The sequence below is a fragment of the Polistes canadensis genome, unplaced genomic scaffold (genome assembly GCF_001313835.1).
Source record: "Polistes canadensis isolate GaletaPanama2010 unplaced genomic scaffold, ASM131383v1 scaffold_38, whole genome shotgun sequence".
Classification (NCBI taxonomy): Eukaryota; Metazoa; Arthropoda; class Insecta; order Hymenoptera; family Vespidae; genus Polistes; species Polistes canadensis.
Genome location: NW_014569585.1, coordinates 623,354 through 647,564, shown reverse-complemented (window position 1 = coordinate 647,564; position 24,211 = coordinate 623,354). Strand labels below are relative to the sequence as shown.

At 31.2% G+C, this 24,211-nt stretch overlaps 5 protein-coding genes across 6 annotated transcripts; 3 read left to right on the top strand and 2 right to left on the bottom strand.

Annotated features, from left to right (window-relative positions):
• Positions 1 to 31: 31 nt before the first annotated feature.
• LOC106784654 (snRNA-activating protein complex subunit 4 homolog) lies at positions 32 to 3,021 on the top strand. Its single transcript, XM_014744441.1, has one exon. The coding sequence runs from the start codon at positions 229 to 231 to the stop codon at positions 2,953 to 2,955; it is 2,727 nt and encodes a 908-aa protein (XP_014599927.1). The 5' UTR covers positions 32 to 228; the 3' UTR covers positions 2,956 to 3,021.
• A 383-nt stretch (positions 3,022 to 3,404) lies between these two features.
• LOC106784666 (lipase maturation factor 2-like) lies at positions 3,405 to 6,804 on the bottom strand. Of its 2 annotated transcripts, XM_014744463.1 has the most exons (11): positions 6,654 to 6,801; positions 6,467 to 6,568; positions 6,213 to 6,396; positions 6,017 to 6,118; positions 5,748 to 5,935; positions 5,438 to 5,616; positions 5,120 to 5,363; positions 4,705 to 4,910; positions 4,378 to 4,618; positions 4,025 to 4,241; positions 3,405 to 3,947 (listed from the first exon to the last, which is right to left on the bottom strand). In XM_014744463.1, the coding sequence occupies exons 2-11, from the start codon at positions 6,558 to 6,560 to the stop codon at positions 3,695 to 3,697; spliced, it is 1,908 nt and encodes a 635-aa protein (XP_014599949.1). In that variant the 5' UTR covers positions 6,561 to 6,568; positions 6,654 to 6,801; the 3' UTR covers positions 3,405 to 3,694. The 2 variants fall into 2 exon arrangements, with proteins under 2 accessions (XP_014599949.1, XP_014599948.1); XM_014744462.1 differs by having other exon boundaries at positions 6,467 to 6,804.
• An 86-nt stretch (positions 6,805 to 6,890) lies between these two features.
• LOC106784669 (BET1 homolog) lies at positions 6,891 to 8,225 on the top strand. The gene is made up of 4 exons (XM_014744467.1): positions 6,891 to 7,296; positions 7,379 to 7,518; positions 7,583 to 7,749; positions 7,868 to 8,225. The coding sequence occupies exons 2-4, from the start codon at positions 7,500 to 7,502 to the stop codon at positions 8,021 to 8,023; spliced, it is 342 nt and encodes a 113-aa protein (XP_014599953.1). The 5' UTR covers positions 6,891 to 7,296; positions 7,379 to 7,499; the 3' UTR covers positions 8,024 to 8,225.
• On the top strand, positions 8,223 to 10,086 carry LOC106784668 (probable ribosome production factor 1). Its single transcript, XM_014744465.1, has 3 exons — positions 8,223 to 9,241; positions 9,480 to 9,744; positions 9,835 to 10,086. Exons 1-3 carry the CDS (start codon positions 8,641 to 8,643, stop codon positions 10,010 to 10,012), a joined length of 1,044 nt encoding a protein of 347 aa, XP_014599951.1. The 5' UTR covers positions 8,223 to 8,640; the 3' UTR covers positions 10,013 to 10,086.
• A 107-nt stretch (positions 10,087 to 10,193) lies between these two features.
• LOC106784667 (THUMP domain-containing protein 3-like) lies at positions 10,194 to 12,742 on the bottom strand. The gene is made up of 7 exons (XM_014744464.1): positions 12,143 to 12,742; positions 11,938 to 12,050; positions 11,387 to 11,843; positions 11,109 to 11,287; positions 10,604 to 10,783; positions 10,398 to 10,535; positions 10,194 to 10,323 (listed from the first exon to the last, which is right to left on the bottom strand). The coding sequence occupies exons 1-7, from the start codon at positions 12,237 to 12,239 to the stop codon at positions 10,210 to 10,212; spliced, it is 1,278 nt and encodes a 425-aa protein (XP_014599950.1). The 5' UTR covers positions 12,240 to 12,742; the 3' UTR covers positions 10,194 to 10,209.
• Between the last annotated feature and the right edge of the window lie 11,469 nt (positions 12,743 to 24,211).

Sequence of the window (24,211 nt, the reverse complement as noted above, 5' to 3'; positions counted from 1 at the left end):
GTGCATAACTTCCGGTCAAACGTCAAAACGCGCACTATGCGATTGGCGCGCGCTTGCTGCATACGACGTCTATCGTTTGATTTTTATTCATCATCCCTCTTTATTGCAGAATCTTCGTTTGTTCTTATTGTTCATGTTCTTCGATGTTTTATTGTTTTTTTTATTTGAAACATTTTTTTCTTGTGCACTGTGACAGCGTGAATGTTATTCTGTGCATAATTTGCAACAATGAGTGACTCCGAAAACAGCAACATTTCGGGTGAAATACAAGATTTAGAAAATATATTAGCAAATATATCGACAAATCCTATTTATTTGAATAAATCGTCAATCGATGAAACCGATGAATTATCTCAATTCGATGTAAATCTCACCAAGCAGGAAAAACCTGGAGAAATCAAGATTGATAAACTCCAAGAAGTTTTGACTTTAAATAAAGTATTGATCGAACAATTAACAATCAAACGTAACGAAATAAGTGAGATTTTAAGAACTTGCGAAGAGAATTTATTGAAGTTAGATGAATTGATGGAAAACCATGAAAAGAATCAAAAAAAACAAACGAAATGGATTACGTCTATCGTTGGCATGCCTTATTTTAAAGACAAAGATTTCTTTTTCGCTCCCCCTAATCAAGATGCTAAACTTAAAGCAGCACGTGGAGAACTTCAAGTAGCTACTTTCGAAAAAGGTTGCTCATGGACTTGGAAAGATAGGCGAAAAATATCAGATAATGTCTATGATGAAATTGTAATGTCCGTATTAGATCCTACAAATGCAGAGACAGAAGATTCTGAAACAGAGGATACTGACTTATCTGAAAATAAATTTACAAAAATGTTGAAAGCTAAGGACGTCAATGAAATTGTTGGCCCACCAGGAAAGAAACAATTTGACTGGCTTAAAATTGCATTGACCAATTTCGATCAAAGACACAGTGCCGACGAGTGTTCAGTCATGTGGAATATTCTTCTACATCCTGATATTAATAAAAGCAAATGGACACACGCAGAGGAATTGAAATTGAAGACAATTGCTAAACATAATAACTGTGAAGATTGGGACAATATCGCTAAACAACTAAACACTAAACGCAGCGGATATCAATGTTTCGTTAAGTATACTTCCATGGAATATCTTCTGGATCTAACAGAGCAACCATGGACGGAGAAAGAAGATGAAAAATTATGTGAAGTTGTCGCTAAATGCAAAATAGGTAATTTTGTACCTTGGGGAGATGTAGCAAGTTACATGACTTGTAGACTTAAATCAAATGTTTATTTTCGATGGATGTTTAAGTTAGCTCCGCACTTGAAAAAGGGTAGGTTTACTCAAAAGGAATCGGAAATTTTATTGAAAGGTGTTCATAAATATGGCACTAATTTTTCTCTCATTGCTTCACAATTATTACCTTCTAGAAGTACCACACAATTAATGGATCATTATCAAACTTTAAAAGGTATTTCTAAGTTCAATAATAATTGGACACTAATTGCTGATATGAAACTTGTCAATTTATATAAGAAAATGGGTCCTAACTGGGCAAAAATAGCTAAAGAATTTAAATATAAGAATAGAACACAATTGAGACATCGATATAATGCTTTGTATAAGTATGCGAGTAGAGGTATAACGATATATGAAATACCTAGATCTCAAAATGATACTTTGTCAAAAGTAGAAGACAATGAGTTCAACGACGAAGATTATTTCATTGACGATTTTTCAAAAACTGATATTGAAGATAAAATAGATGAATTATTGATAGAGCACTTTCAGAATACAGATAACGAAAATGAATCTTCCATGGATGAAAATGACGATTATGATCCCGATGAACTTTTTCGAGACACCAAAGAATTATATTCCATTTTAGAAACTTTACAAGTAAATATGCAAATTCCAGATAATTTTGATTTTTTTCCATTATCTGAAAAAGATAAAAAATTATTATATTCCTTGAAAGCGTATATAAAGTCTAAGTTTAATAAACTATGCGATAGCGAAGAAATACAAGCTTACATGTTAAAAATGTTCGGTTCACAGAAAATAGTAGAACCTAAAGAACATTTTATACCAATTCCCTTTCAAACTAACTTAAATATTAAAAAGAGTATACAAAAGGGAGGTATAAATTATGCTTTAAATTTAAATGAAAAATTTATTTTGGATGTACCAATGGAATTTGATACACCTGAGTCAATAATTAATCTCATAGGTGGTTCAGAAGAACAACTACGATTTGATAAAATTATTGCTTTATATTGTGTCGAAAATGATAAATTCAAACAGTGGAAGATTAATCGACCTACTAATGTATGTATTAAACCTAATCTTAATAAAAATAATAATCTTCCCTGTAGTTGCAAAGTCAAATCTTCTAATCCGACTGCAAATTATCAATTAGAATTGATGCAACCAAAAAATACTAATAATAAAAGTAATTCTTCAGGATATCAAAGTGATGTAGCGATTGATAAATTTTTCGATGAATTTCATCTTTGGACGTCGTCTAAAAATTCTTACAAAACAGTAGTCGAGAAATTAGATGATGAGTCGGTTGTAGCAATAAAACCAAATTACATAACTTTATTAATTTATAGGAATTTGTTAAAATCGAAGGTTATATCCGATATCGAAAATATACTTAAAATTAACTTGGATAATGAAACTATTGGTAAAGAGTACAAGTCAGAAGATGCATATAAACTATTAAAGAAACGACTTATACAATTATTTAAATATCCGATATTAATGTCTCATTTGTCGTTAAAAGAATTGGAAACTTCACAAGAATCGTCTTCAGAAGTATTTAGCAGTGTTAAATCTAATAAAAGAAAAGAGATGCAACAAAATAGATTGAAAAGAAAAAAACTGAAAGTTAAAAAAACTCATCTAATTAAATTTATTGGCGACAATGAAAGTTCATCATCCTTAAGTACAGAAAAGTCTTGAAACTTTTTAATTCAAAGAAAATTCTTAATTTATTTTTATGCACGAATGTAGAACGTTCCTTATATACTTTTAATACAATAAGTTAAACTCAATATTTTTTCCTTATACTTTTGGTACAACGATAAATTAAATAAGATATATATATACTTTCGTTTTTATAAAGTAATTAAATATATTGATTACTTTTTTATACCAAAAAGTAGATTTTTAAAATTATTGTAAAAAATTCATAAACCAACATATATAATGAAAAAATTATATAAAAATATTTAAAATAATATTAGTGATTAATGTAAATATTAAATTAGATATACATATTGCGAATAAAGTAAACAAAACCCAACATACATTTTATAAACAAAATCCATTAGAAGAAATAATAACACGCTATACTTAAATAATATTTGATATTTATTTCATATAAATCAAAACAAATTTGTGAATTAAATATTATCTAAAAATATATAAATCAATTTTAATTGTGCTTATAACTTTTTTAAGTTAAGCAATTAATAGATTTTCATAAGTCAGGAATATATTGTATGAATCTTTGTGCGTACAAATTAAACGAACGATCTATCAAAAACTACATATATATTAATATTTGTAGTTTCAATTCACATTTTTATGATCGTTATTTTAATCTAATGATAATGTTCCAATATTATCATTTAATAGCTTATTAGAAGTTATGTGATTATTTACTTAAAAATAAAATTATTTTCAATAACATTTAAATTTATAAAAGCATTATTCCCCAGCCTGCTGTATGAACTCCCCACAAGAATAAACTTGCTTCAACGTTAGAAACTAAACGTCTAATCGTATCTAATGTTGATGCAACTATTTGATTGGTAACTTTTAATGTTGGTTTTTCTTGAATTAATTTGATCTTTAATAAATATTCAATTAAAGGTAAATCATCCCTTTTATACATTGGCATGTATGTCTCTACTTTTTCTCTAGTCCACCAAGCTTGCGTATTACTTTGTCTGTAGTTAAAAAATAAAACATTTATTATTAATTGTTTTTGATTATATATAATTTATACATTGTAAAAAAAACTTACGTATTATTCCATGGTACGTAATGATAATGATAAAGACTGGCTCTTATGTACTTAGGCGGTTTAGCGTTAAATGGATTTTCCACTGTATTTATTAAAGCCAATGTTTCAGGTTGTCCATTTAATAAACGATATGTTAACGGCTTTAACCAAGAATTTTGTTCGTATCTACTTGAAGCAGCTAAACACATTTGCCAGTCAAGACGAGGTTGATGAGGCGCTATAAATGGAATATAAAAATCAAACGAAATAGTTATTTTTTTAATTTGAATTATACTAAATCTAATTCAGTAAATAAAAGTTTCTAAGATATTTAAATAATTCATACTTATATTTTATATTATCAAATGACTCACCAACGAATGGTAATAAATTATTAACATTTCCTGGTTTGTACAGAAATTCATATTCTTTCCAAGGCCCATTGCTATTGTTACTGCCTTCGATAATTACTTCTGGTCTTCCACTGATATCTTTCATAGGTCTGTACGATCCATAACTGTTAACAAGGTGGAGATGTTCGACATATCTGTAAAGCTTCTGAATCTGAGATGGTATTGTTGGGTTGTAAGATTGATTCAACGTAACATACGGTACCTAAATAATAATAGATATTCTTACATTAATTTTATGATCATTCAATACAATAATAGATAGATCAAAATATTTGTATATTTACTTACAATACTAAGAGTAAAAATTAAGCATATAATAGCAGTGTACAAAATTGTTACAAAATTAACAATTGCTTTACTTTGTGTTCCTTTGTTGCTAATTACTAGATCTTTCATCGTTGTTATTATTATATAACCGAGCGATGTAATACCCATATAAATGGAAATTGGAATTATATATGACACAGCATTATTAAACTGTTTTTGAGTAAATGCTGAAACAGATATAAAAAATAATTAATATTAATATACATAATTTTCTGAAGTACTTAACTACGTCAGTTACCAATGATCTATTTTCCTATGTTCTTCTACAGTTGACAGATTATTACGATCGGAAAGTATATTGTTAGTTTCCGGTAACTGATGTAGTGCTTAATGTGTTAAAATATTTAACATTCTATTTATATATAAAAATATTTACCAATATCAGTTTGAATAGTCCAGTTATTCGTGATACGTATGTTATAATATTTATACATTCCATATAATATACCTGCATATACTATGAAGCACAATAGTACAGAGTTTTTATTAATGTTATGGACATTTTTTTGTTTTTTACTATAAAATATACGATCATCCAGTAAAGAGATGCATAAACATATTATCAAAAAGTTGTAAAAGTTATAATTTCCTGTTGCAATAATGAAAATTTGCAGAATGATCTACAATTGTAATAACATTTATTTAAATTGTTTGATATATATCTTACTATGAAAAATAAAATTCATGTATTTACCTGAAGATAGAAAGCTGTTATTCTTACTAATCTATTTGGAAAGAAGAATAAAAATGGAATAGCTATTTCAATAACGTTTGTTAGGACAGTTGTAAAGCGAAGAATCCAAACTGGTAAATGATGTGCATACCATGCTAAAGCAGTAGGTATACATTGAGATTCAAAATATACATTTAAAGCTGTAAAAAATATAACTTATATTATTTTTCCAAATTTTATTTTATAACCCTTTGATTGCAGAATGCTCAGGAACATTAAAGCCTATAGGCACTATTTGCAGTCAAAGTGTTCAACTTAATAGAAATATTACCATTTAATTTCCACCAAGTTGGACACTGAGAAATTAATTTTCCTGCACCGGTGGAAAATATCAATCGAAAGAGTAACCAACGAACGCTCCAAAACGTAACATTGTCACTTGGAGTACTTCTGTTATGAGAATATAAAGGTTGTGCTATGAAAATACATAGAAATCCTGTTTCCAAGAGAAGAAAATCCCTGTAAAAAAGATACATTAATCATAAAAATTATTATTAAAATTACAGATTTATATAGAAAAAAAATTCTATCAAAATCTACCATGGAAACTTCATAAATACTTGACCGATCTGTTGTAAGGAATAATATAATGACCAAAGTGCTATAAATACAGGTGAAATGCAGAACCTTTGTGAAACAAATCTATAAGATGAAAAGAAACAAATGTTAAGTAATTTTAACATATCATACCAATAATAAAAATCATGTAAAATTAGAATAAACTATTCAGACTTACCCTAGAAAAGCAAACGCTACTCCAAGAAGCGATAATAAATTAATCATATATTCTATATTTAATCCTAAATATGGTGCGAACCATAACAAAGTTGGCTTTTGCGAAAACTTTTTTTCCAATGCTGCATGATTTTCAAAATCCAATTGCGCTCTAGCAGGTAAGATCCCATTATCGCCATACAGTCCTAAGTTAAATTAAATTACAATCAAATTTTATTTTTATAATTTATATTATTGATACAGTATAGTACATACCAGGAATTTGAACGTAAAAACTCAAAAAGGCGTTTAAATAAATAATACAAATTCCTCTAAGGAATACATTTCTTGTATACCGTACTGGAAGCATGTTTTTCTCTTTATAAAATATAAATAGAAATTACATATGTTATTATAGTAATATTCACATTTAGTGTATACGTAATAGATATATTTAGTTTACTTGAATTAATCTCAATTTTATATCTTCAAAATATATGATTTATTACATAATATCACTTTGTGATAACATTTTAAACTGTAAGAATATGTTTGATATTGCTATTTATTTTTTTTGAATTGATAAATAAGGAATCAAAAATAAGATCTGTTCTAGTTTTTATTTTTATCTAATATATTTTTTCTTATTATGGTAACATTGTTTTTGTTCAATTTCTAAGATTAGCCTCAGGACGTTTCCAAGTGTATCTCAATATTTGCTTTTGTATAAAAATAAATTAATAAATCAAAGTAATTGTTTATATCTTAATTTTATAATAACTTTATTTAAAATGTTATATTTATTTTATTATTTTGATTTCAAATTCGTTAAAAAGGAGAAAACTCAGCTGTAGTTAATAGTGGATTCACCCTAAAGTGCTTCTGCCAGCGTGTTCGATGACGCGAATTTGATATAATCTTGCTGACATTTCTATTATTTGTTGGTTATGTATATACTAGTTGTTTTTTTATTAATATTTGTTACCATTAATTCAAATTTGATTTATTAATAAGAAAGATATTAAATTACTAGTAGAAATAATGATGGTTAATCTTCTAAATTAATCTAATTATAATAATAAAATAGTGATTGAATTTATATAAATGTAAGTAAAGACATTAGATACATATTGTATATAATAATTGTTGACTGTTATTCTATGTTTATAAGCAATTGTTTTTTTACAGTTCTATTACTTTAATGTTGCATACTTTATCAACAACATTTGTATAATAAAAATCCAAGAAACAATTAAGATAGTTTTACAATTGAATACATTTTTTACAAAGCTTCAAAATAGCGAATAAAATGCGAAGATCCCATTCGGGTGAGTTAAAATTAAATACAAATATGTTTAAGTATTATTTTGTTCTAATGCGATTATTTTTTAGGAGGTTACAACTATGAGCCTGTACCAACAACGTCTAGTCAAAATGTTTTCGAAGATGAAAATGAAAAGATGACAGAGGAATTGAGTACTAAAATTCATGCACTCAAATCCTTGTCCATCGATATTGGAACAGAAGTTAAATATCAAGATAAAGTTTTACGTGGAATGGTTTGTAATTCATGTATATTTTTAATTTGAAAATAATGATTTATAGATTTTGACTTTCTTTATTTTATTATTACACATTGTTTTGTTAAATATACCAGTAAAATTGGAATTGTTTTAGGATGACGATTTTGAAAGAACCAGTGGATCATTGAGCGCATCTGTTGGGCGTGTTTTACGATTAGCCAAAGCTGGTCACAATTATTATATTCTATATTTATTTCTTTTCTCTATAGCAGTATTTTTTGTATTATGGATAGTCTTAAAATTTAAATGATCAAGTTTCAAACAAAGTTTATATTATTAAAAATAATACACTTATTATTAAATTTTTGGTAATTTGATAGCGGTTTAGGAAATTAAAATATATATCTATTGATAATTATTTTTATCAGTTTAACTAGATATTTTTAAAGAATATTTTATATATACAAATTTTACATAATATTGCGCATAAAATAATATCTACTATGCAAAAATTAAATTGATTTTACAAGTTGTTATTATTATTCGAAGCTCTTGAAAGTCAACCAATCAAACGCAGTATCAAATTGATTCAACCAATCAAATATTAGGAAACTTATTTCTGTAAGATACTTTCCGAAAAATAAGGTATAATTGCAGCAAGAAATCTTTTTTTAAGAAATACTGTTTTTTCAAGAATAATTTATGCGTTTTAATAAAGTTTTTTTAGATAAAACTTTTTAAATAATTTTAAGTATTATGATTTTTATGCAAGTGTACTCAGGTTTCTGAACGTTATATAGTAGGTTATGTTAGGTTACGTACTTTATACTTATGTGGTGTTTGAAATTTGCATCTGCGTAGCACGTGTTTTGTGTTAAGAGTATTGAATTATTTATTTTATTTACGAATCGAATTAAAAAATCCAAAATGAAAATTAAAAATTTGAAGAAGAATCCTTTGAGTCACTCTAAAAAGGAAAAAGTAAAAAAAAAAGAAGAGGAAAATTCAGAAGAAGAAAATAAACCAAATACGTCAATGAGCCAATCTGTTGAGGTTATGTTACCAACTGAAACTAATTTCAATCACATTAAATGCAAAGCTGTTAGATATGAAAAATGTAAACAATTATTAAAACAAAAAGCAAAGGCTAAGAAAGAAGCCAAGAAACTTAGAATACAAGAAGGTACACCGAAGCAGGTACCGCATACAATTGAAAGTTTAAGAGAAAAGGACGAAACTACAATAGTTGGTGATTTGGATGACGAAGAGAACGAGGAAATTAAACTTGATCTGGAGCATGATGAATTTTCTTCATATTATAAGAAAGAATATGAACCTAAAGTTTTAATCACATATTCTGATAATCCATCAAGGAAGACTAGAATTTTTGGCCGAGAACTTACACGAATGGTACCAAATTCTATCTCCTTGTATAGAAATCGTTCTGGTGTTAAGAAGATAGTTAAAAGCTCCATTGCTAGGAATTTTACAGATATAATCATAGTCAATGAAGACCGCTGTGTACCAAGTATTATTTTATTTCATTATACTAATATTAACATGTTCGTTATCAATGTCACATATCTGTGATGCATCGATTTGCATTGTGAGTGCAGTGTCACTCATTTGTAATCACAGTAATCAATGCGAAGACTAAGTTTTGAGCTATAGTTTGAATCTTTTTTCTATCAAATGATAACAAACATGCTAACAAATAGATTTTTACATGGATTACTAATTATTGATATTTTAAAATAATTTTGTAGATGGAATGTTAGTAATTCATTTGCCCGATGGTCCAACAGCGTATTTTAAGTTAAGCAACGTTAAAATTACACCTGAGTTACGTCGTAGTCATAAAGAAATTACCGATCACAGGCCAGAAGTTATTTTAACTAACTTCACTACTCGTTTGGGATACACAATAGGAAGAATGTTAGGTGCATTGTTCCATTATCAACCCGAATTTAAGGGTAGAAGAGTTGTAACTTTCCATAATCAAAGAGATTACATATTTTTTAGACATCATAGGTAATTCATCGATACATGAAGATAAACTAGAGAAAAATTCAAATATGTATATTGTATGTTTAAAATTTTTTTTAATATTTCTTTTGATAGGTACGAATTTAATTTGAAGACGGGCAAACCAAGATTACGAGAATTAGGTCCACGATTTACTTTAAGATTAAAGTCGTTACAACATGGTACATTTGATAGTAAGTATGGAGACTATGAATGGCTTATCCAAGGACGTCGTCATGAAATGGAAACCAGCAGAAGAAAATTCTTCTTATAAATTTATTGATAGAAAATATTTTCATTTATACAATTTAACAGTAATATCACAAAATAAAGACAATTATTTTCTAATTATGCGTATAAAAAACGAAAAACATAGAATTCGATAAATTTGCAAGTCAAAATGTAATACTGTTTAAAAAATTTATCAATTTTATTTTTAATTATTTTGTTGTTATTTATATATCATTAGAATTATTTATATTCTATACATGTTCGTTTTAATACGTATACAACAGCAGCCAGTCCTCCAATGTTAACACCTAACATTTTTGTTACTTTGAATAAGTCAGAAGCTGCTTGTAATGACTATAAAATATAAGAGACGTTTAATTAATATAATAATTAATTGGAAATATTATTTTTATGTATTTAAGACTTACTAGATTAAAACTACGTTTATCATAGGTTAGCAATACTAATCGACCAGTATTACGTCTCACAACTCGTCCTAATTGTAGTAAGAATTCTTTATAAAGTACTCTGTTATCCATCATATTGCCACTACGTTTCCCAAAAGGCTACACAATTATGTTTATGAGTTTCATTACTTATAATGATGTAAAAAAAATAAAATATTTATAAATACCATATCGGTGACAACAATATCGATAGAATTGTTTAAGAGTGGTAAATAACAAACATCCCATTGTGTTAAATCAACTTTAGATTTAGAACAGGAGTTTTCTATATTTGATTTAGATCTCAGCACAGCCTTTGAATGATTATCTCCGCATAATATGTATGAACTTTCATAGACTAATCCTCCCTGAAAAATAGAAAATTCATTTTATAATTAGTATAATAATTAATGCATATAGTATTTAATCTGTTTAGTACAACTATGTCATTTGCAAGTACACTTTCACTGTACGACCACTGTATGGGCCAGTTACAACATGAATATATATTTTATCACGAAGTAGATGAAAAATGAGATACAATGTAGTACATTTCAAGATGTTCGGATTTAAAAAATTTTAAACCAAAGTAAAATATCAATAAGTTATTATTGTAACTGATAAGAGATAGCGATTGTACGATATTGAGTGCCTATGGTAATATCGAAAATGTAATTTAAAAGTCTAACATACTTCGATAGGAATAGAAGCACTTCCACACATAGGATCAATTATGATATCTCCTGGATTGGGTTGCGCCAATCTTAATAAGTTATAACATATGGTAGCTCGGAGCGTAGTTGGTCCAAAATGTATGATATTTCTATGATGCTTGGATTCGTGTGTAATACGTAGTTGTGTTACTATCTCATCTAATGATTACACAAAAAAAAAGATAATTTACTATCTGAGCGTATCAATGAGAGATTTTTCTCTCTAAAAAAGTTTTAGTGATTTAAACTAATGTTTACTTTGAACTATTTTACAGATTATCTCCAAATGATACAAAGATAAATCGACTAGCCAATGATATTTATCTTGTAATTCTCCTCCTATGATTTTAGCAGCGTCAGGAGATTCGAAACTATGTTTACCAGTTCTTTCACAAGTTACTCTATATCTTAAAACTTCGTTATACGCGTTAGCTGGATTTTGTCCTCTTTTTCTAATTTTAGAATTGTTAGATTTTACACATTCAACATTTTTTTCATTCCTCGTAGCCTCTTCGTATTCGTTAATAGTTGGATACATTTTTCCTGGAAATTGTGTAACGTTCTTCCATACATTCAAAGCTTTCTCTAACTTTAGATCATTTCGTGTAGCATCTTTACATAATTTCAAATCATTTTCCTTATTAGTTCCATTGAACTTTAATCTGAGTACGCTTCCAACTATAAATATATTGTCAATTGATCTCATTTCTTGTACCTAGAACGTAGATTCAAAATTAATGCTTAAGTAGCAGCAATTTAAAAAAAATTGATAAATTAAAATAGATAACGTGCAGTAATTTCTAAATTACTTTGATTAACTTGTCCCAATTGACGTTGAAATAAATCTTTCCACGTTGTTTAACAACATGTAGATTTTTATCTAATTTCTCTTTACATTCATCTACTGCTTGCCATTCAAAACCTATGCATTAAAAATGTGTTTATAAGTATTGTTTTATCAATATTTAAATTTTATAGGTTATGGTTATTAACCCACGTGGTTAGAAATCTTACCTGTATCAACGCTTGTCCCAATCATAAAAAGATTATCATTAGTTAAAGATACTTGAAAAAGATCATATAAACTTGAATCTTCATCGCAATCCATCATTTTGTAATTATATTAATTATATGTAAACAAGTATATATGTATCGATTGTATCCACTATCGATGCGTCACGTTCTTCATACGATACGTAACGCATATCATATGATCAGAATATAGGAACGCGGCGGGAATCGTGACGTTTGAAATAGAACGAAATAAATAGAATGAGAAAAATGCTAAACATCGAATAGCCGATATCACGACGTTTCGTTTAAGCGTATTAAAGTGACATAGTATAGAAACGTTCAAAATAATCTTTTGATTCTTCAGCGATATATTTTAAAGTTTAACGATCACGTCTGATAAATACCATCCACTTTGCATCTGCACTATTTCTGCATGCTGTCAATTAAAGTTCGCATAGTGAACGACACGGGCTTTTCCAATGTTTTTAATTAATTTTGTGAATAATGAATCAGTACGTAGATGGTTATAAACGTTAAATGTGCGAGGTCAACGACGTATCCTACGTTTGATCGTTTTATTAGCGGATATCAATGAAATATATAAAAATATTTGTAAATCTACATACGTAGGATACGAATAAGATGTTTAATAAACGAAAATAGAATTGGATATTAATATTTCGAAGTCGATGACGTGATCGTGCGCAGGCGAGTAGATGAGTGGATGATTGGGGGGTTATATGGGATGCGATCACTAATGTCGTTGTTTTAAATAAAAGATTTATCGGTCAGTTTCGACACGTAACGTACACTTCAAGAACGTGACCCCCGTTCGACAACCCCTTTTCACGGTCCATGAATATTTAATGAAAGGACAATGGATGTCCACGGTTGGTGTCAGTTTCATCTGTTGTGTGTACATTATCTTATTAATTTGACTACTCCAAACATCCGACACTGTCATCTATTCCTGTCGTCATTTTAATTCTACTTTTGCAATCATAGATTCCATACAAAATAATCAAAGTTAAGTTAAATTAAATACGAATAAAGTTAAAAATATTTTAAGAACCACAAATGTGGTCAATTCGATTGGAATAAATTAACAAAAGGTATCTTTTTTTATGTTCCTATATATATATATTTTATTAACATCAAAAACGTATTAGAAGGATCGACGAGTACAGATTGATAAGAAAAAGAAGATGGAAAAAAAATATGCACGTAAATAAATACTTCATTTGACGATATTCATAGTACAATCGATTGATATCTCAGATTAGGAGCGATCATTACGAATGGTAAAGGTGAGAGACAGGATAGGGTAAAAGGAAGGGAAAGGGGGTTGGGATGAAGAGAATTCGTGGAAGCGTCTGCATCTTTCTCGGGTCATTTCGGGTCGAAAGTTCGTCGGGGCACCGTCTCTATACATAGAATCATTCCTACTATCCTCCTCTTTTCCTCCAGCCCCTTCTCACCCCTCTCATATTGCTCGTCCTATCTTCTTACTCACATTTGTTTGATCCTTTTCGTTCTCTTTCTCCCACTCTCTCTTTCTCTCTTTTTAGTTATCTACCTATCTATCCATCTATCTCTCTTCTTCCTTTCTCCGTTTCACCGACGACTGACAGGCGAAGCTAGAAACCTAAAATATTCATCAGCAGGAGCTGAACGGGCGCGACCAAACGTCAATCTGTCAACCTGCTTCCATCTCCGCGTCACCATATTCTCTCCTCCCCTTCATTCTGTCAGTCTCTCTCTCTCTCTCTCTCTCTCTTTTTCACCCCTCGGATCCACACAATTTACCTATGCAGGTGTAGAATGGGCATCGGCTAACTAGACGGCAAAATTAAGGGAAAACTTTGAAACGCTTTTAAAATTTAAATAATGCACTGTTGCGCGCCCGACAATACCTTCCTATATCTTTCCTCCCCTTCACTCCCTCCCCCCACTGTTCTACAACCCACACGTTTTTTTTATTTCTCTCTCTCTCTCTCTCTCTCTCTCTCTGTCTCTCTCTCTCTCTCTCTCTGTGTTTTCTCATCCACCTTTTACGTCGTGTTTCAACTACACGTTGATCTTTCGCGAACCGGAATAGGTTCGTTCCTCAGTGGGTTCTCGAAAGCAACCCATTCCTCGTCTGCCAACCCTTGTTGTCTCGAGTTTTGGCAGTTCTCGAAAAATATCTGTCGAGAAGCGGCTACATTGACGTTACGCATTCCGATATTAATGGTCTAACCGATGGAAGAAGAAACTTTTCGATATGACGTACTACAGACCAGTTGTTTCTCTAGTATGTTTAAGAAAGATCAATGAAGATAGACAAATACCAAAAAGGTTAATCGAGTTTGAATAAGAATTATTACTTCCTATCAGAAAACTATCGTAGAGGGATTGATAATGATTTGTAGTTTTATTGAAAATCTTTAGTCGTTTTAAAAATATGGTCTCGATGAGGAATAGGAAAGGCAATTAAAGATAAAAGGCTACTCGGTTTTTAAATAGTTTAGAAGAATTGTTGTATCGGATTTCGATATCTTTTTCTAGGATTTTATCCAAACGTTTGAAGATTCGACCGTTCATTTATTCCTTTTTCTATTCTTTTATATACATATATATATTAGATCTAATAAAATAATTTGTAGATTAACAATTTAAATAATCTTATTGTAAAATAGAATTGAACTTTAACGTGGAAGATTTTTAATTTAAGGTTTAAAAATGATGTCGCGTTGCTAAAAGGATTTTTCTATATGGTTTTGTGTGTGTATCATTTTGAAATTTATTTAACAATGAGATTAGGAACATACGATAATATTGCAGAATAAAATTCTCAATTAAAATTTGTAAAAGAATTAAGAAGAAATAAAAGTTTACTCGAGATAGCTCGTGTTGGAGTAAATTCGATATATGACACCTGTTGAAGCGCAACATGTACGATTTCACTTCGAGTACAATACAAAAAGAATATTTCAAATAAGCATTGGATTGGCTCAGGTTGTTAAATTCGCTGTTGTTACTGGAATGTCATCCTTGATTCACATGAAATAGAACTTTTCTGCGTTTGTTCCTGACTTTGAAGGTAGATAATTATTTCTTTAATAATAAATAAATGGTTTTTAGGTATCTCTATGAGTGAATATTGATCTCGATTCGATTAGATTGAAATCTATCGACTGCTTAACATTCTAAGTGTTACTAGTATACTCGATTTTTGTTAAATAAATTTTAGTATAAACTCAAGTACAAAACTGAAAATTTCTACAATAGGAAATCAATGAAAATGTTGAATCTTATGATCCAAATTTTGATTTATACAAATATTTGTAGTTATTGATACTAATCATCAACTACAGGTTCGGGAAAATTAATATAACAGCATATTTTTCAATGTAAAAGATTTATTTGTTTTTAAACAATGTTTGTGATTTATATTAGGTTGAGTATAAAGTTCATTCACGTTTTTTATTGAAAAAATAATATTTCTATTACCAAATAGATGGGAAAGGGTTATATACCAAAATACATAAATTGATTAAGTAAATACGATAATAAAATAATTAAACTTTCTGTACTTTTGAAGAAATTTACGGACTTCTTACTTAATTTGATATAAAAGATACGTCAAATTACATTTATTACAAATTTTATAAAATATATTTGAAGATAGTAGTAGAGTAATTTGAGATAAAAGTCGGTGAATATATTGCACATAATTGTATTGTTCAAGACTTAATAGGATGATTATATAATTAGCTTTGCGAACATAATCGATACTCGTCCACAGTATAAACACGTTTCAATGAAAATAATGCAAGTAAAAAAATTCACATAAACAACACACGTCTTATGATTAAATTAAATTAATTTTCCATAGATTAATCGAAAGATGTTTTTGTAATAAACCAACAGAACATATTTTTTGTTGAATTCAAAACAGAAAAACGATGACAATATTTTTCTTATAGGTTTAATGATGATAATTTTGTTTGCTTGCGGTAATAAACGAGAGTTAGTTGAATTGTTGATTAGATAAAGATGAATCTTTGCTCTTCCGTGATTATGATTATTGCCCGAAAGCCATTATTGTTGTCAAGGCTTTCTGAGCAACAATCAAAAGCATAAAGAGCATGTTCCTAGGCGAAGAATAATTTTCAAGACGATCCCAGACACTTGTAATAGAAAAATAATTATTAATTATTATATATATGAAAGATGATCACACAATTAAATTGAATTTTCATACCTTCGGTTTATTGTTGGCAAAGTTTCGATTGTTAAGGCGGGAAAAACAGAATTTCGTAATCGAATGATCACCCTTTTTGATTGCAATCTTATTAAAGACCATCCTTATCAGATTGAAAGCATATTTAATGAAAACTTCCAATGTACATGCCGATTGTTTACTTTTCAATCATTTCCAATAACCAAAATACATACCTCGGATGGAAGAAAATCACCACTTTGATTTAACTGATACACTGATGTATTTCAATCTAGAAGAATAATATTTAAAATTAATATAAAAAGACGATTACTGTTGAAAATAAAAAAAATATTTCCAATTGGAAAGGTTAACTGTTAAATATAAATAAGTGCAGAGATTGAATTCGTGGCAGAAGATACGAAATGTCTAATATAAACAACTATTAAAAGTAGAAAAATAAAATGTACGTACGTTGTTCACACATCAAGAGACAAATCTAAAATGAAAACGTCAAAGTGTATTCAAGACGAACTAAAACAATTCCATATCACGAACCTTTGCCTTCCAACAATTTAAATGATAAATAAACTTAACCGAAAATCACTGATGACCAAGAAGAAGAAGAAGAAGAAGAAGTTAGAATTAGTGGAAGGTGTCGTAGAAGAAATGAAGAGAAGGAAAGAGAAAGAAGATAGGATGTGATAAACCGAAAGATGACTACCCCGAAGATATTCACTGTTAAGTGTTGTTGAGAGAAAACAACAGAGTCTCTGAATGCAAACAGGAATCAGGATCGGAAGCCAAGGGCTACAACCATCGGTTGCGGAGTCCGAAACTCGAATGACGTAACTTGGAAGGTCCACGGAAGGATTGCAGGTGGAATTCGAGTAGGGGTTGTTTCGCGATAGATGAGGGTTGCGATTCTGCGCAATGCGTTGGCGTCCTGCGTCGTAGCGACGACGACGCTTAGGCCATCAGAGCGCAAGTTGGTTTTCGTCCTTTCCATGTAGACACCATCGTGATGGTGGTGTCGGTGCTGTTACTGTTGCTGGTGGTAGTGGAGGTGGTGGTGGTAGTGGATTCTCGTAATGGAAGAGGTTAAGGGGAAATTGGAAAGTGGGGGAAAAACGATATGGCGCGTCCATTAGATATTCTCGATCTTTGTAATTTGACAATGATCCGACAGGGAAGCAACGTCGGATCTTCCTCCTCTTCCTCCTGTAAATTCACTCACCCTTCTAATTCACCCTCTCTACCTTTTTGTCCTTCCTCGATGCACCTGGGGGGTCATTGCACCTTCATCCGTTGATTTATTTTATTAATTAGTCGACATCACTCCTCTGCACCGTAAGATAGATCCTTCCTGGAAGAAGATTGATTCAATTAGCCAAATGTTACCTGTCGTATTTCCCCATCGATTCGGATGCGAGTATTTCCGGATTTTAAGGTTTTATGATATTGTTCACATTTTTTTTTGTATTATTTGAGAGATAGGATAAATAATTGATTAAGTTTTCAGAGGATCCCATATTGTTCTGGGAGTTTAGATTTTGTTTGAGTACCCGCGTTATATATTTTATGGTCTTAAAATATATCAAACGTTTCTTACTTTTTACCTGGCATATTACTTTTTATTTTATTTTTTAGCCAAATTATTTCATTTTTGATCTCGAATGTTAATTGGATTTGACTGTTTCGTATACCAAAATTAGAATCTACGTGGCTTCAACCGAATAGTAATTCATTTTGTTAATTAGTGAGGGCTTGCGAAGATAAGGCAAGAGTGTTTTACATTATGCAAGATCTTTGAGACGATCCTCGGTGAATAGATTAAGCTCGTTACTTGAATGCATTTCTGTCGCTCGATCGATTCCAATGGAAAGCTAAATGCGTGTATTTATGTATCTGTGTATATTTGTGTGTGTAAGTGCATGAACAAGTAAAGATTCTTTGTCTTCTCGACGATATTAAAATGGTTAATTTAATACACGAGAATAACGTCAGAAAATAACTGTAATTGATACTTGGAACAATCAATATTTAATCACTGCAACGTTTAGTTTGAATTTTTTTAAATAAAAAAAAGATAAACACGAGTTATAAATAAAAGAAATACGCGGTGATGTTTATTTTTGTAAACACATAACATCCTTTCGAAATAGAAAAACATTCTTCTACCACTCACCCAATGAAAAAAGAAAACAATTATATACATCTGAATACAGTTTAAATAAACACTTCAGAGACGACCGACCATTTTTACACATCGTAATCGTACTGCAGTATTTCACCATAACTCATCGTCCATTTGCAGTGGAAAGAAGTCATCGGATTTGTTACCTCAACGATTCACCATTTCAACGTCTACATCTTACATTTTGTATCACACAGATGTAGAGAACAAAAAATAAATATCAAATTCAAATCACGCACGTATGCAGTTACGCAAGAGAAGAAAAGAAGATGAATCAACGTAGGACGAGTGGAGTTATCGATGTAGAATCGATTCTCGGAAGGATCGAGAGTAGAGAATCATCCTGAGGAAGGAAAAGGAAAAGGTGAACGAGAAGAAGTAGAAGCAGAAGAAGAAGAAGAAGAAGAAGAAGAAGAGGAGGAAGAAGCAGAGGAGGAGGAAGAAGAGGAGAAGTTGTGGAGAGGTGCATTGCCCTCCCATAATCCTCCGCAGGCCGATGATCGCGTTGGATCAGGATTGCTTGGTAGGTATAGTAACTGGTATAGTATACATACTAACACTCTCTACCATGTTCGAAAGGGCACGTTCTAGCAGTGTCCAGTTAAACGGCCGATTGTGATCCAAGGTCATCGAAGAAACAGACGTGAGTAATCCAGCCGCATGGTCAACGACACGTTATGCAACATTGCCATTATGAACCACTCCACCCCCTCCTCCTCCTACTTATTCTTCTACTCCTCCTCCTTCTCTCTCTTTTTCTTATAAAACTCTCCTTTCTCCTTGCTCGAATAAGCAAACGTTTTATCATAAACGATTAAAAAGTTACTCTCTTTGGTTTGTAAGAAATATATAATTTTTTACAGATTACAACTATGGATGTTAAAGTATTCTCTCGTTTCATGCTCCAGTGCTCGTTGCGCTTCGAAAAATAGAGAACGAGAATGGTCTTTCGTCATTCCTTTTTATACTTCATTTTTAATTGAAAATATCTTTTTATTTTGTGTTTCAGTGTGTTCCTTGGATAAGAGATTCCTCGTCTTACACCTGTTGCTTAACTCTTTTAGATATAGTAGTCGGTATAGTTGTAGTTTATATCGTTGATAAATGAAAGATTACACGAAAAAGGATTAAAAGATATTCAAAGTTTCTCGTTGTTTTTTTTTGTTTTGTTTTGGCACGTTCACCGTTTCGAAAATTCGAGTCTCGCGTTTTGTAGGACAAGAGAAAAGGAACAGAATGCACCCTATCCCTATAGTTTTCGCCTCGCGTAATCCCATGTCTATGTGAGTGTGTGTGTGTGTGTCCCGCTTTTTAGATTCGTCCCCGCGGCAATACACGTAGCTTTTTTTTTTTTTTAACCCTCGAAAATCCAGCGTATCGACTATTGCTGCCGCTGCTGCTGCTGCTGCTACTGCTACTGCTGTTACTCGCCGATCCATAGCTGAGAATAGAGCACGTGCTACACTACGCTAACCCCGCGTGTTGGAAGTTTAGATGAAAGGGGAGAAATATGGGAGAGGTAAAAAAAGAGAGGGTAAAAATCCGACCGAAGTACTCCAGGGCGCAGCCGTCCTCCTATCTAAAAGCATCAAACGACGATTCTAACTTTTTATCCAATTGGGATACTTCACAGCAAATACACACATCCATACATCCAATAGTTTCGAATAAGTCTCTCGACTTTTTATTTTAAACTTTAACTTCCCTTTTTTTTCCTTTCCTTTCTTTTCTTTTCTTTTTTTTTTTATATCATACCCTACAGATTTTTATCCAAATTATTCAAAAACGTGAACGTATTTGATGTTAATATTTTTTATTATTTAATTTTCAATTTTATATGATACAGTATAGATAGAGTAATTTGATGAGTTAATTTTATATTGGAATTTAATTATCGAATATTGAGATCGTTAATATTATTACATTGACGTTGGAAATGATTCGAAATACTTTGGCATATTATATTATTTGGAATTAGTGACAAGAAGAAAGGATGAGCGACACTGACAGATTTCAACTTTTAAGTGGCTTTCGTTTCTTCTTTCCATGCAGTGTTTCATCATTATCGAGTGTCCTTAATTGCTAACACCGGTGCGCGAATGGTATGAAGGTAGAATGGTTTGAAGGTACAAGTAGAGAGACAAGAAATACTAAGAAGAGTTAGGATAAAGTAGTAAAGAGAAAGAGAGAGATCGAGACAGAGACAGAGAGAAAGAGAGAGAGAGAGAGAGAGAGAGAAAGAGAGAGGAGCGTTTGAACTTGAAATTGCACGGCCCTGGACGCAAATCATGCTCGCTCGAGAATTCTTAAGCAGCTGTTGCGTACTCGAGTTCACATCTACAGGGTGGTCCAATTTTCTCCTTCATGTCGATTCATTCATTCAATAATCAAGAAAAAAAATCCAACTAATTTACTTGCCAATTATTTCAGCACGAATTCGTACGAAATCTAATGCACAGGATTTTAATCGTTTTAAAGTTGTCTGATTAATTGAAGATGGTCGAGTTTAACTTGTAAATAAGACGGAACCTGATCCGTTAAGTTTCGCACGAACGATTGCGAAAAAAGTAGCGGTGTTAGCGAATATTGTTATAAATTTTTTCATTTTGCTTACTTCTCGTTTTTTTCTTCCTCTTTGTTTTTTTTTCTCTTTCATAAGCTTTAGCACTTTCATTTCCAATGGCTTTTAGGATCCACTTATCTGAAGAAAAAAGTTTGTACTATAATTCCGGTTGTGTGTAATTAAAAGAAAAAAAAAAAAACGAAAAAAATAATAAAAAACGTTCTTTGCGGTCTTAGTCTCTTTCAATGATGGTTTCACCTGACGTTATTTGCGCAGCTGCAATGTATTTCGAGTAGCTACGTGTTTCAAACGTACGTATATCAAACTCTTCAGGAAAAAAACTCTATTAATAAAAAAGCGTTTGGTGGTAACTCGATTAAGAATCGTGAGAGTAAAATACGAAATAGCAGACTGGTTGCGATTCAATTCGTCGGATTGATTTTTCGAACGATTCTTATCTAACAGAATAAATTGAAATAAAATAAAATAAAATAAAATCAAAATCAAACTCTGTGAAACTTGTAGTCGACGTAATCGGACACGGTGATTCGTCATCCTGGTGAACGATCTTTGTTGCTACCAGCAAATCTTACATAAAAGGTGTCTCGTAAAATAAATTGAATCTGATTCAGGAATTCCAACATAAAATTCACATAACTTTGATTAAAACCACATTTATTAATTTTTTGATAATAAGAACGATAACATTTTCTTCACGTTACTGTTAATTAACACTAGAGAAAGTATACTTTTCTTATTCCAATTAATTAAAATCAAACGAATGATCAAGACAAGCACAATTATTTCACGTACAACACAGAGAGGAATCTTTCATTAGTATTGGTTTTTGATTAGCTATCAAAACTTCTGTTCCTTTTGTAAGAGAAATTGATCGTAGTAATTTGAGGAGGAACGTTCGTTGACCTTGTTACGTTGAGATCGGTTAGAATAATCGTGTGCATCAGGAACGACACGAGGTGAGTCTAAAGAAAGAATAAAAAAGGGGTGGCAGATGGAGTAGGTTGCGTAGGGCCCAGGGTTAGGGCCGTAGAAAGAGAAAGAGAGGAGTATTAAAGCGGTGGTACGAAGGGACTATGAAGCAATGTGGTTATACACGGTGATGTGGCAGAAAACGAGAGAGAGTGGACGGGTTCTATTATCCTTCGAGAAAAAAATCCAACATCGAAGATAGCACTAAGAGAACGGGGAGTAAGTTTGGGGGGTTTGGGGGAGCTGACGCGGAGAAAGAAGTAGAAGAAGAAGAAGGAAGAGAATGGAAGAGGACTGGATTGGATTCACGTAGAGATCACCGAGAAGAACGTTGTAAGAAATCGAATACTTCGATCGTGAGACTCTTACGAAGGAAGAACCAGCCTGAAACGTTCGATCGGTTTGCTCAGTAAAAAAATCTTGTGGGTTTGATGAAAACTTCACGGACATCTTGCGTAAGCGATTCGATTCTAACTCGATCGACTAGTCATCCAAAGGATTTAGTGAAACAATCCTAAGATTAGTTTCATACGGTGATCGTTCTGCTTGATTTTTTCTTCTAAGAAATTGTCTAATTTAGATAGAGAACAATGTTGAGATTGTAAAAACTAAAAGTTCAGTGATTACATGGTGTTTTATTCAGGTTGCATGACGCGTCTATTATATCGAGGACAACGTGATATAATTATAAACGGAAAATGAGAATAATGATTGCGATTTTTGTTGTGAAAGGAAAATAATCGTTCTTTGAATAACATCTGACAATGCAGAATGTGTTGACGTTTGATACTTTTGAAGAACATAATCCAGGTTTTAGAAGTGTTGTTAATTTGATTGAGTACTTTGAAACGTCCCGTAGAAACGTTCGTTTCTACTTCAAAGGAGAATGAAAAATCGATTGGTCGAGGGAATTGCGGTTGTACAGGTGGAAAGTTTTGAAATGACCGGCATAACAACGTCCAGTCATGATAGCCAATAGATGTTATAGTTCGCTTGAATACACTGATCGGTTATAAAAGAAGATCGTGAAACGAATCTGGATCATTCTGGCTAATTTTTTTAGTCTCCCTCGTTTTTTCTGCTTTTCTTGTTGCGAGATTGGAATGGTGAAGTAAAAAAATTTTGAAATGGGGTAAAGGCAACAGATGAGGTTCTTAACTTTGTATTACAAAAAATTTTTACCAATTACGTCCACACCATTATAATTATTGGAGCCTTTGGTAATATACGTGACAATTTATCATCAATGATTTATGCAGTAATTATTTTCACGGTTTGAATCTTTTGTAGTGTGCATGACAAACGTCATCAATTATTATTAATTAGGATTGTTAACTTCGTCCTTTAAAAAATATACAGCATTTGTGTGATTATCTTTATGGGTTTAGAGTATTCTTTAGTGTGCATGGCAATTTATAATCAATGATAATTAATTCGAATTATTTTCCTCTATTGGAAATAATTTTGTATATTGAGAATAATTGTTTATTTGTCAATATGTAAGGCACCATTTTATGGATTAATATTTCTCTTTTTCATAGAATCCAAATTAATTTCTTCTAATTACCACAGATATACGTTTAGGATTAGAAACGACAATAAAAGAATATCCTAGCATAAAAGAGAAATTCAGGGAAACTGATTTTATAGTTGTTACGCTAATAAACTCCTCGATGTTTCATGCTAATAATAATAATACATAGAAGGATGCAATAAAAGACTAGGATATAGAAAAAAAAAATAAAAAAATGATAGAAGCAAATGTTAGAACGTCGATAATTTTCTTCTGTTTCTAACGAAACATTAGTACCAAGTAGTAGAGAAAACCTTGAAGTATCGTGATTCTGCGGAAAGGAAAGTTTTATCTTTCAACGGAGGTCGCCACACCTTTGATTTTAATGCCGTCGCGCGATATTATTATGGGGAATAAACGATCGAGAGTTCCGTTCGTCGACACAGCATCTCTACTATACTTCGTTATGGTGCACCAAGCAAAGTGCAGTACAGGAACCGAAAGCGGTTGCAAATGCACTTAGAAACGATGTTATACCAAGAACCTGGTCTCTCTCTGTCTCTCTCTCCTCTCTCTCTCTCTCTCTCTCTCTCTCTCTCTCT

Bases quoted from the DNA above. Each gene is read 5' to 3' on its own strand.
- LOC106784654 (XM_014744441.1), top strand. From the start codon at position 229: ATGAGTGACTCCGAAAACAGCAACATTTCGGGTGAAATACAAGATTTA.
- LOC106784668 (XM_014744465.1), top strand. From the start codon at position 8,641: ATGAAAATTAAAAATTTGAAGAAGAATCCTTTGAGTCACTCTAAAAAG. The intron at 9,242-9,479 runs GTATTATTTTAT...ATAATTTTGTAG, and splicing joins TGAAGACCGCTGTGTACCAA to ATGGAATGTTAGTAATTCAT. The intron at 9,745-9,834 runs GTAATTCATCGA...TTCTTTTGATAG, and splicing joins ATATTTTTTAGACATCATAG to GTACGAATTTAATTTGAAGA.
- LOC106784669 (XM_014744467.1), top strand. The intron at 7,750-7,867 runs GTTTGTAATTCA...GAATTGTTTTAG, and splicing joins ATAAAGTTTTACGTGGAATG to GATGACGATTTTGAAAGAAC.
- LOC106784667 (XM_014744464.1), bottom strand. From the start codon at position 12,239: ATGATGGATTGCGATGAAGATTCAAGTTTATATGATCTTTTTCAAGTA. The intron at 11,288-11,386 runs GTAAACATTAGT...TGTAATCATTAG, and splicing joins AATCTGTAAAATAGTTCAAA to ATGAGATAGTAACACAACTA. The intron at 10,324-10,397 runs GTAAGTCTTAAA...TATATTTTATAG, and splicing joins ATAAACGTAGTTTTAATCTA to TCATTACAAGCAGCTTCTGA.
- LOC106784666 (XM_014744462.1), bottom strand. From the start codon at position 6,560: ATGCTTCCAGTACGGTATACAAGAAATGTATTCCTTAGAGGAATTTGT. The intron at 5,364-5,437 runs GTAAATACATGA...TTACAATTGTAG, and splicing joins TAACAGCTTTCTATCTTCAG to ATCATTCTGCAAATTTTCAT. The intron at 3,948-4,024 runs GTAAGTTTTTTT...TTTTAACTACAG, and splicing joins TACGTACCATGGAATAATAC to ACAAAGTAATACGCAAGCTT.